This window comes from Vicia villosa, linkage group LG3 (assembly GCF_029867415.1).
Source record: "Vicia villosa cultivar HV-30 ecotype Madison, WI linkage group LG3, Vvil1.0, whole genome shotgun sequence".
Classification (NCBI taxonomy): domain Eukaryota; kingdom Viridiplantae; phylum Streptophyta; class Magnoliopsida; order Fabales; family Fabaceae; genus Vicia; species Vicia villosa.
Genome location: NC_081182.1, coordinates 175,222,924 through 175,235,023, shown reverse-complemented (window position 1 = coordinate 175,235,023; position 12,100 = coordinate 175,222,924). Strand labels below are relative to the sequence as shown.

The window sequence follows — 12,100 nt, the reverse complement described above, 5'->3', positions numbered from 1 at the left end:
GGCACATGGGCAGCCTCTAGAAACTTCATCATAGCTTTGGCGTGAGTCTTGGAACAACTCAAAAGTGACAGCATAGAGATCTTGGACGGAGTATGCCCCATTTGTTCAACAATGTCGTAATCGCTCTTGCGGATGATCTTCAGGAACTCATTTGCTTCTTCAGGGGATGAATTTTCAGTAACAGTCTCAATTGGTGTCTGGACAGGTTCCTTACCTTGAGTATCAGCATTTGGAGTGATAGTAACAGCGGGTGAAGCAGTGTTCGGAGAGATCTCTGGAGAAAACACCCTTCCACTTCTTGTCACCTTACTAGTTCCAGCAATATTACCCACATCAGGATTGGCGTCTTCAGAAGCTTTGTCAGATATGAGTTCTTGCTTAACTCCTCGAATATAGACCTCGGCACCATAGTTCCACGGGATAGCCTTGTCAGAAGATTAGGGGAGTGGACCAGGCTTAGTAATGATGATAGGGGCCACACGGGGTTCAGCAGAAATCTTGAAGGGAGCCTTAGTAGGGATCTTTAGTGGAGCTTTTGAAATTACAGACACATCTTCAATCTTCAAGCCACGAGAGAAACCTTCGCACAAATCTTCAACAGAAGGAGTCTTCTCGAATCTGATAGTGCCACGATCCATCCAGCCTTGGATACCTCTTTTCAGATTCTCACAACCATTGGGTAGGGATGCATAGTAATAATAACCTGGGTCGCAACCTGGAAATAAACCAGCTTGCAGCAGCTTTCTCTTGATGTCAGGGAGAGGAGTTGACAGATCTCTCACATCATATACATGAACTGTGTCCATGATAGCATTAACAGTCTTGTCATGCTTTGGCATAGGAGCAGTGATGACATTAGGAGTCTCTGGCGGATCAAACTCGATTTCACCAGCATCTATCATGTCTTAGATCTTATTTTTCAACGCCCATCAATTATCAGCAGTGTGTCCTGGGCAATTAGAGTGGTACACGCATTTTGCATTAGGATCATAGTTTGGAGATGTAGTAGTGACGTTCTTTGGAGGATCTCTTATGGTGATCAGATTGGCCTTCAACAGATGTTGCAGAGCTTGAGATAAAGGCATATTGATTTTGGTGAATTGCCTTTTAGGTGTGTCCGGCCTACCCTGATACCCTTGTCTAGGAGCTTGTTGAGGTGTTGGTGTAGAGATGAGAACAGCTCCAACAGATTGGTCCTGATCATTCTTATTACGACCCCTCTGACTATGAACATCATTAGACTCGTTTCTTCCATGATAGGGCTTCTTTGCAGTACCAGAAGATGTGCCTACTTGAATCTTCCCACTTCGAATACCACTCTCCACACATTCTCCAGTCAGTATGAGATCAGTGAATCCAGATGAGGAACTACCCAGCAAGTGACTATAGAAAGGCCCAGTTAGCGTACCCATGAACATGTCCACCAATTCCTTATCAGTCAACGAAGGTTGGACTCTTCCAGCTAAATCTCTCCATTTTTGAGCATACTCCTTGAAACTTTCCTTAGGTCCCATAGACATGCTTTATAGTTGCATGCAAGTTGGTGCCAGGTCAGCATTGTATTGATATTGCTTGTAGAAAGCAGCAGCCATGTCTTCCCAAGTGCGGATATTGGCATTCTCCAGCTGATAATACCATTCCAATTGAGTCCCAGACAAACTCTCTTGGAAAAAATGAATCCACAGTCTTTTGTCTTCATTATGAGGTTGGATCTTCCTCACATACGATCTCAGATGCATCTTATGGCAGGAGACTCCATCATATTTAGCAAAAGTTGGAGTCTTGAACTTTGGAGGAATAACGACTCCATGAATGAGTCCCAGTTCCTCAAAATCCAACCCAGGTACTTTCTGAATTTCCATGTTTCTCAGACGCTCCTCTAGTAACCTGTACTTCTCATCAACATAGTCTTCTTCATGGAAATAGTCTCCCTCATCATCATCTTGATTAGCAGAACCTACATTGCTTCCAGCGTTGGTCTTGATACTAGCATCATCATCTTCTTCTTCCTCTTTGGGAGTTTCAGCTTCTTCAACCTTTTTGAGAGGGCCTTTGAATCTTCTTCCTAGATTGAGAACACCTTTAAGTTTCTTGGTCTTCTTCTCCTTCTTAGTCAAAAGGGATTTCAGCTCATCTTGCCCTTTGGACAAGTTCAGGATCAAAGCTTGGAACTCAGCATTTTGAGCTTGGAGATTCTTGACAGATTGTTCGAGATCCATTTTCTCACTGAAATAAATAGCGGAAAGATGAAGCATTTGCTTTATAACACCTGTGATGTAATGTTTATGAATGGTATGATGATGCGTATGCAATGTTTCCAAGAAATTAAAGGATTTTTAACACATATTGAAAAATAAAAGCAAAAATATTAATTCTCTTATAAAAATATAAAATATAATGTTATAAAGTTAATAGTTACATCTGAAAATAATATAAAATAAAATATAACATGAAAATAAATAGAAATCAGTCTTCGAGTCGACGCTTTCTCTTTAAACTTCTGATCTCTTCTTTGTGAGCTTTAATCATCTCGTTTCTTTCTTTGACGAGTCTATCAATCTCTTGCTTCCATGATTGTATCTGATCTGGAGAGACGAAATCCTCAATCTTCCATTTACGGGAGAAATAGTCAAGCATACCATCTCGCTCTTTAGCATCAGCCACTAACACTGCTTTTCAGCCTCAACCTCACGTAAGAGCTTTTCGAGATCCGCCTTTTCTCTCCTTAAAGAAGCAACAGTAGCAGCAAGGTTTTCATTTGGAGCGGGAACATAAGGCTCCAAAACCACGGGAATGGCCGGAGGGGTGACCCTTGGCACAACAGGGATATCAGATGGATATGGCATACCATACTCAACAACTCGATCATAAATCCACCTAAAATAAATATCTGAAGGGATGTAGTTCCTTAGTCCCAATTCTCTCGTACATACTTTCTTTACCTTGGACCAAGCTTTAATAAACAACTTCTTCTTTCTGGTGGCATCTGATTCATAATCAAAATTTTCCGTGCTAAGGTATATGGAGCGAGGTTTGTCTTTCAACGCGAAACCAAACTGATGTCGAGCTAATATGGGATTATAAGTTATTCCTCCTCGGGTACCAAGAAGAGGTGCATTTGGGAAATCTCCACAACTATCAAACAAATGGGTTCCTTCAAACTCTTTTTGGTTCCAAATAATATCGTCGTATGAAAGCCTCATGACTCTTTGAACCCAAGTCCCACCTTCTTCATTCTTTATGACGGAACGGGGTAAGTGAGAAATAAACCACTTATGAAGAAGAGGTGCACACCCAAGAATGCAGCCTTTCCCTTTAGATGATCGCTGATGGATGGAATTCAACAAGTCACCCAATAAGGTAGGAACCATATTATTACTGATGAAGATCTTAATGGCAATCACATCTACAATTTTGTCATAACGAGGAAACAAGACTTGCCCATAGATCAGGAGAGCGAGGACTTTTTCAAGAGCATCCATACTTGCAGCATTAATCAAGATTTCAGCTTGACTATACAAGAAGTCAATAGGCAAACCAGTGTAGTCTCCTTTATTCACCCAAACCTTTTTGATTTCTGATCGAGGCAAATGCAATGCAGCAGCAACATCTTCCAACTTAGGAATTTCTTCTTCGCCAGTGTAAGGCATCTGATCAAGCACAGGTAATCCTAGGATGGAGGAAAATTCCTCTAATGTGGGAACCAACTGAAAGTCCCTATAAGTAAAGCAATGAAGGAGAGGATCATAAAACCAGATCATTGTGTTGAGGAGCATTTCATCCACTTTGGTCCGTACCAGGCTGATTAATCTGTTAAGAGATTCAGAAAGCACAAAAGCACCAGAAACATTATCACAAAGAATCTTCAGAGATGTAGGTACTCCCTTGAAGCTGAGGCAGAAAGGTTTACGAACTTTGATTCCCATGGCCTACAAAAAAAATTATGGTTAACAATCCTTTAACTCCTTAGAATGAGTTAGTCATGATATGTATGAATGATGCATGGATGCATGAGTCACAAACACAGATAAGTCCACGCAAATCACACAATTTCCTTAGGCTTGGCTTGCATGGAGTTTGACCGGGGGAGATACCCTTCCCAAAGGTACTTCTATGGATAAAGAGATTTCAGCAACGGGTTCTACCAGTGACCCAGAATTGTCAGCCCCCTCTAAAGCACCCTCGAACGTGATACATGCATACCACGCAATGATACTTTAGGAAGAAACCTATCTGAGCTGTAGTATCGGGTCGCGACCATAACTTGGCATGCACCAAGAATATCCCTCCCACTACGTTCCTAAAAGTTAATATGGGTTAAAGGTGACTAAAGGTCCCTGAGCTCCGACGCACCTAAAGATACATGCATAAACCTCTCTCATGCAAAAGAGGTACACAATAACCAGTGGAGGCCTAACTCAAGCGCGAACTTCATTTTGACCAATCCCAAGCATGCACAAGGGAGGTATCCATGACTATGCCGCTCCTATCTTAAGTGTTCTTGAATCCGGGAATAGGATTCGTCCTTCACTTTTCCCAAAACAACCCTGAAAAATAAAGCAAGCAAAGCAAACAATAGAAAACATTTTTAAAGTGAATCCTAAACTTTTAAGGTAACCCCTCTTTTATTCGAAATTGTCCCTAGCAGAGTCGCCAGTTCTGTAATACGGTGAACTAACTTTATCGAAATATTGCGGATAGCAAGAGTCACCACCAACTTTTATTTTATCCAAATATCAGAAAGGCTAAAAGAACAGGAAAAACCTTTTAAATAAAAAACTGAGTTCGGGGGGTAATTTATGCAAAGGGAAGGTGTGAGGCACCTTTTGCATCCATGGTTTTCCATGGGCTCTTAATTGATTTGCTCTTTTGAAAGAAAAGTAGAAGAAGAAGAAAACAAGGACTTTAGCTCGTAAATGAGCGTAGCCTTGAGAATGTTTAGAAAATGGAGTAGAAAAAGATTTTTAGAGCAAGGCAATTAGGAGCAATTACCTGGTTAGATGAAAAATGTTCTTTTTAGCCTTTCAAGGCTATCCCTGCCATAGGAGGGCAAGGAAGTCCTTTGATTTGGAGGTTGAAGGGTCGCCGAATTATTGTTCTCCATAAGACTGTCCCTAGCCATAGAGAAGGCAGGTAGTCTAAGGGAAAGATCAGAATAGCCTTTTTCGTTTAGGCAACCAGAGGACACCTCAGCATTTCGTAGGCAACTTCGAGGGACGAGGTCATATTTGGCGAATCGAAGGCAGCATCATTAGGGACTTATGGCCTTGAGAATGAACTGAGGGCAACATTGTTGAGGTATCCTCGCATTCGAGGGACAAGGCTATTCTGCAAAAAAAACACAAGGCAACAGGCAACAAGAAGGGTACCATAAAAGGTGCGTGGGTGCAACAATCACGTGATCATATTCAAAATAATTATCTTGTAATTAAGTGATTCTAATTCAATTCAGGGTTACCACTTCCTAAATTACTAACCACACAATAATATGAACAATATTAAGTGCCTTCAAGGCCAAACAATACAGCCTCGAAGCAGTTACAAAAAATACTATGGGGAAGGGGAAAAAGACACCAGCGGACCAACAGTGCAAGAGGTCTGACATAAATAATAATCAAAACAAAAAATAAATGAGGTTAGATTTTAGGGTTACCGACTATTGAGCTTTCACGGTTGGCAAACCCTGAAAATTGGAAAAGGGAGAAATAAACAGAAAGTAGTGATTGTATGGCTAATTCAATGACAATTAAGGCTAACCCTAATTTGATGAAAGAAACAAAATAAAATAGAATGAATATTTAAAATAAATATGAAATAGGACTTAGCTTTTGATTTGATCTGATATGGTTCGTAGTCGGGAGTAGCCTCGGGGTTAACCTTCGTAATAGGCAAGGCGCATAGTCGGAGGAAACCCTGTTGTTAACCCTGAACAATGCACAAAGAAATATTTTTGCAGTGTAGGGAGTGATCTTCGTAAACCCTGATTAGGGTACGAATTAAATAAAAATTAAAAGAATAAATGATCGATTTAATCAATTATTAGTTTTTCAACCTAATTAATTAAATCGATGGCGAAAATAAATTCGATTAAATGTATGACATTCTCATAATATTTTATAAAAAAAAACAATTATTTATGATTTTATGAAATTATGTGAATTAAAGAAACCAAAAAAAACATAATTGAATAAACAAAATAAAAGTTTTAAAATAAAACAAGTTTATTAAGAAAAAATTATAGAGAAAAAAAAAGTAAAAAAAAAACAATGAATATATATATATATATATATATATATATATATATATATATATATATATATATATATATATATATATATATATATATATATATATATATATATATATATATATATATATATATATATATAAGAAAACCGGTTTGTGTAATAATAAATAAAAAAGTTTAAAAAAACCTTAACTTTTAATCCTGTGTGGTAAGATCTGTAGCGAGCATGATGCACTTGTGTCTTCATGCGCGTTAGATTGAAAGAGAAAGGGATTGGAAGGCTGGATTGAGGCAAGCGTATTGTACACGTGTGAGCAAGCACGCACCAGATCCCTTTTTGTTTTAAAATTCAGCGCGCGCATGCCAACCAATAGGGAGGGAACACGTACTCATCCTCTTCCTCCCTCCGTCGTTTTAAGTCTGCAACAAGCTTTTAGCGACGGACACCTCCATAGCTAGAACCTGTGTTTTACGAATACAAGCAAACAATACCAAAATTTTTTCGCGAGGCTACTGTTACGTTCGTCTAACCTTCACGAAGACAACCATAGCCTCAATTGGACCTACCTTTACCTGTACAAGAAAACCCTAATCGAAACTTTCTAAACCTAACAATGGTGGAACATTCATAACAACATAGAAACGCAATTAAAGCTATAGAAACGATCAATATATCATGACAAACACATATATGCAATTGGATTTTAATATGGATGCATGAACAAACGTAATCGATTCAGTTTAGATTTAGACAAACCGTGGCTTATAGGGGCTTATTCGTGTTGATTCAGGACCTTGCAAAGATTGGTACACCTTCAAGGATGTCCAGGGAACGTGTCTAAATGATCAAAATTCCTTGAATTGGCCTGTAACTGTGAAATCGATTTTGGAAAACTCTTGACTTTTACAAGCTCGGTTAGGGTTCTAATCTCCAGCCAAAATCCTCTCCAAGGGTTTGGTTGTGTTGTGTTTATATAATAGAGTGAATTAGGGTTGTTATTCTGACTTGAATCTTCAAGAATCTCTAATTGGCAATCTCAAAAATATGATTCATGGAAGTTTCTATATTAGGTCCAATTTCAATCTTTTTTTATCAATACCACATTGCACGAATTTGGCTATAATATATGGTGTTTATTTGATGGAATTTGATTGAAAATTAAATCCAAATTAAATCTCTTCCATATTTCTTTGAATATTTGATTTAGATTACTTTTTAAATGAATAAAAAATAATATAAAAATCAAATAAAATTTACAAATTCGTGGCATTTGGATTAGAAACTCTTGGATATTTGGGAAACAAGTTTGGACCATAAAAAGTTCGGCCTCTTTGTGAAAATATTCACTTTGAATCCTTTTTTCTTCACATTTATCCCTCCAAGGTGGTCCAACTTTGACAAGGCCTATCTCCCTCAATTTTTGAGGTATGGAGGAGTTCTAGGACTTTCTAGAAACCTTAAAGAGTCCTCTAACCAGTGTTTTTGGTCTCATGTCAAAATGATTTTCCATGCTCCTTGTGTGTTCTTTTGAAAAAAATGACTTCTGGTTGACTTTTGAAAAGGACCTATAATGTTTTGGTCCATATCTCTCAAATGAAGCATTTTTAGACTTGGCTTTTGAGAGACAAAATTGTAGAGAATCAAATTTCCTTCAAAATGATCTTTGAATGGAAAATTTCTGATGTTCCATATGGGAATTATGGCTGGTCAAAGTTCAGTTGACTTTCTCCTATAAAAACCCTAATTTAGAAACTTTTGGATTTGTTGATTTCTGATCTTTCCTTGATGAACCATGATCATTTCTTGATCAAATGGTGAATGATTCTTTTAATATGAGGATGTTGACAAAAAATCAGGAGTTTTGACTGTACTTTGACCACAGTTGACTTTTAGGTCAACCCAGTCGACTGTTGACTTTCTGAGCAATTGAGTGATCAATCTTTTGAATTGGGACCTGAAATTTGTCATGGAGGTAGTGTGAGGTATCATAGACCATATGGGATGCCTTGGAGCCTTTGGTTCATTGACTTTTCCTCAGAACAGCAAAACCCTAATTCTTTGAGCCTAGTTTAGGAGAGGGCGTCTTTGAGCTTTGTACCTTGATTTGAATTTGAACAAGAGAAATAGTATGGGCAAATTTTGGGGTATGACATCATGCTATCTCTTAGAAATCCATCATCCATCTTGTTTCACAACTTAGTCTTGATAATTTTAATTGCTGAAAAAGACCTTTCAGTTGTGGCCGTAGAAACTGGAAGAGTCATGATAAGGCGAAGTAGCCTATCAATCAAGAAGTAAATTCCAGCTTGTCCAGTTTCCACCAAACATGAACATAGTTCTTGAATAGTTGATAAATTATTCAAATTTGATGCTTGGCGAGCAACAAATAGAAAATGCCGAAGTTGAAATTGCAAATTATTCTTCTCTTGATCACTAAAATCCATAGGATAATATTTTTCAACTAGAGAACAAATAATATCAATGTTAAAAGCTTTATAGTCATCCTTAGGAGACAAAACACAAGAAAGGTTTAATAAATCTATTGCCTCCTCACTAAATCTGCTATTCAACTCTTGTAATTGTTTGTTAATGGTAGTGAATTGTGAATACAAGATCACACTCACAAAGGTGTTTTTGATCCATGGCAAACTCCACAAGCAAACAAGCAACAAGGCACAAGCAGAAGAACTCAAAGAAAAGCAAGCATTGGTCACTCAAGACAGAGCAGGTCGACCCACTATGCATATAGGTCGACTCAATACAAGTAAAACAAGAAGAACTCAGAAAAACAGCAGTCAGGTCGACCTACTCCCAACCCAGGTCGACCTAAAGTGGAGAAATTTACACATCCTTCTGCTAGGTCGACCTACACAACAACTAGGTCGACCTAAACTGAAGAAAAGTCCCCAAAACGTATCTGAAGAGGATTCTGGTCGACCTACTTCCTTAACAGGTCGACCTAACTGGGAACAAATGTTATTCAAAGCAAATGCAGCTCTGTTAGGTCGACCTAAGCACTACAAGAGGTCGACCTATTTGATCAAAAATGCCAAAATTTCTGGTTTTCTCTGCTCCAACTGATAAGCTCTCATATATATTGTCCAAGGTTCATTATTGCAGTTTTTAACACCAACAACTGAAAGATACACAAAGGCTTCTCATCTTCGATCATCGACACAACTCCAACACAACTACACAAAATCATTTTTGCGTTGAGGGTTTGCGTTCAAGATCGATAACGTCCATGGAACGGAATTGAAGATTCCTAGTGGGTGAAGATTTGTGGGGTTTTTGGTGAATAAAATCTGAGGGTTTTGTCCTCCAAGATTGGTGAATTTTGGGGGTTTTTATCAAGAGGCTTCATCAAGGATCCAAATGAGTGTGAAGATTGAAGAACAAGTGTTCAAGCAATTCAAGACATTGTAGAAAGGGATCAAAGTGACGCTCTTGGAAGACCTTGATCTGGCTCAAGATTAAGGGGGAAGAAGATTCAAAGGATCGACAAATTTGGTTTATTGTTTATCGCTTTGTTATCTTCTTTGTATAAACTGCTTTCAACATTAATGGAAGATTTCCCAATTTCAGTTTGGAATTGGGGGCAGACGTAGTCGTAGCGAGGACGATCGACGAACTGCCTAAACAAATATCGTGTTCTTGTCGCTTTTATCTTTTCATTTACGTTCTGTTCATATTTGGTTATAATTGCAAATTGATCAACGATTCGAGTGTTAAAATTGTGAATTAAAAACTTGTATAAACATCACAATTCATCACACATTGAATCACCATCAATTTGATCATTATCACCAAGTGTTTGTGCTTTTGCTTCTTTCATTATTACTGCATTGCAAATCAAAGTTTATCAAATTGGAAGTTAATCGATTTTCTGTAGTGAAACATATTGATTCAATACCATATCATTTCATTGTTAATCTCAATTATTTTGTGGTTTTATCACATATACAACCCTTGCAATATCGGTCCGGAATAGACGCAAGTCGATTCAGAACCGCTTTCGCTTTAGTTCGAAATAATTCCGAAAAACTCTGAGAGATCTATTCACCCCCCCTCTAGATCCTTAGGCCAGCGTCTAACATGAACAAGATTTCAACTTTGAAGTAATGTTGAATTGTGACTTGATTTTCTTCAAGGCGAGATCGTCCAAATCTTGTTGCTGAATGAATATTATTAAGACCGGGAGTCTCAATACCATGCTTTTCACAAAAAGATGTCACTGTACTAAACAATATATCCCACCCATTTTCTCTCAAGTCTTGAATAAAACTTTTTGTTGAACGAACCAAGTCCATAGCATTAACTACATCTTGATTTTGTTTTTGTAAGGCTTGACAAAGCATATTTGTTGTCCCCATAATTTCTTTCATCAAATGCAAAATAAATATAAAATCAAATTGCTTCAAGTAATTGTAAGAACTATCTGCATCCCCACGTGTAGCGTAATTTCCTCTTTCTTTTGCAATTTTTTTAAAAACTGAACAAGTTGCTTCATACATGTTTATCAAACTATAAATAGAATTGTAATGTGATCCCCAACGGGTATCTCCAGCTCATTTCAAAGTAACAATTTGATTTGAACCTTTACCAGTTACAATCTCACCAATCTCTAACAAATGTGCAATCCCTTCTAATTGGGAAGCTTGTAACTCATCATGGCGCTTAGTGGAAGAACAAACAACATTGACTACAAAAATCAGTTTATCAAAGAATTTATGAATTGGTTTGACTTCTCTTTATGCTGTAACCAAGGCAAGTTGCAATCGATGAGCAAAACAATGAACATAGTATGCATATGGACAATCCTTCATAAAGAGTGCTTTGTAAACCATTCCATTCTCCTCTCATGTTGCTAGCACCATCATACCCTTGTCCGCGAATGTTAAACACATCAAGGTTATGTCGAGAGAGTATATCACATATTGCTTCCTTAAGAGTTAAAGACGTGGTGTCTTTAACATGTGCCACATCAAAAAATCTCTCTTGTATTAAACCAAATTTATCAACAAATATTAATACAAGAGCCATTTGTTCCTTTTTTGACTCATCACGATCTTCATCTACAACGATACAAAATTTGGAATCACCAATTTCCTCACGAATATGCTTTTTCACCGTACTAGAATGAATTTGCAAGAGCTCTTTTAGAATTTGATGTGAGGTATATTTGCAATTTTGTGGAGCATTTTCCAACACAACTTTTGTGATTTCATCATTGTAAGATGCTAAAAGTTTTAACAACTCAAGAAAGTTACCTTGATTTCTTGAATTGCTAGTTTCATCATGACCCCTTAAAGCACAAGCTTGAAGTGTTAACCAACGAACAATGTCAATTGAAGTTTTGAGATGAAGCCAGTTACTCATTCATTGACTTGAACTTGAATAACATTTGTGATATGACCATCTTGATTCAACAAGTCTTGACAAGCTTGCATTGCATTGTTGTGTGTGAAGGGGTGAAAAACACTTAGAAAGGGGGGATTGAATAAGGGTTGTTTTGTTTTTGGCAAATAAAAATAATGAACACAATTATTTTTATCTTGGTTCGTTTGAACTCAACCTACCTCCAGTTCACCCTCACAGGTGATTTACCTCCACTAAGGATTTAATCCACTAATCAAAAACTGATTACAATGGTTCTCCACTTAGATCAACCTCTAAGTCTTCTTGAGTCTACAGATCACAACTTGATCACTCAAGGAATTTATGTTTACAAAGATATAATCAAATACAGAGATTAATGATGCTTCTAAAAAGCTGTAATCACTCTCTTAATTTTATAATCTAGAACTCACTAAAAATATACAAAAATATGTGAGCTTGAAGAGGAAGATTGC

General features: G+C 37.6%; 2 protein-coding genes across 2 annotated transcripts; both read right to left on the bottom strand.

Annotated features, from left to right (window-relative positions):
* Positions 1-2,663: 2,663 nt before the first annotated feature.
* On the bottom strand, positions 2,664-3,926 carry LOC131659426 (uncharacterized). Its single transcript, XM_058928617.1, has one exon. It carries the CDS (start codon positions 3,924-3,926, stop codon positions 2,664-2,666), a length of 1,263 nt encoding a protein of 420 aa, XP_058784600.1.
* A 4,511-nt stretch (positions 3,927-8,437) lies between these two features.
* On the bottom strand, positions 8,438-11,627 carry LOC131659425 (uncharacterized). The gene is made up of 4 exons (XM_058928616.1): positions 11,093-11,627; positions 10,852-10,950; positions 10,350-10,809; positions 8,438-8,867 (listed from the first exon to the last, which is right to left on the bottom strand). Exons 1-4 carry the CDS (start codon positions 11,625-11,627, stop codon positions 8,438-8,440), a joined length of 1,524 nt encoding a protein of 507 aa, XP_058784599.1.
* Positions 11,628-12,100: the final 473 nt, after the last annotated feature.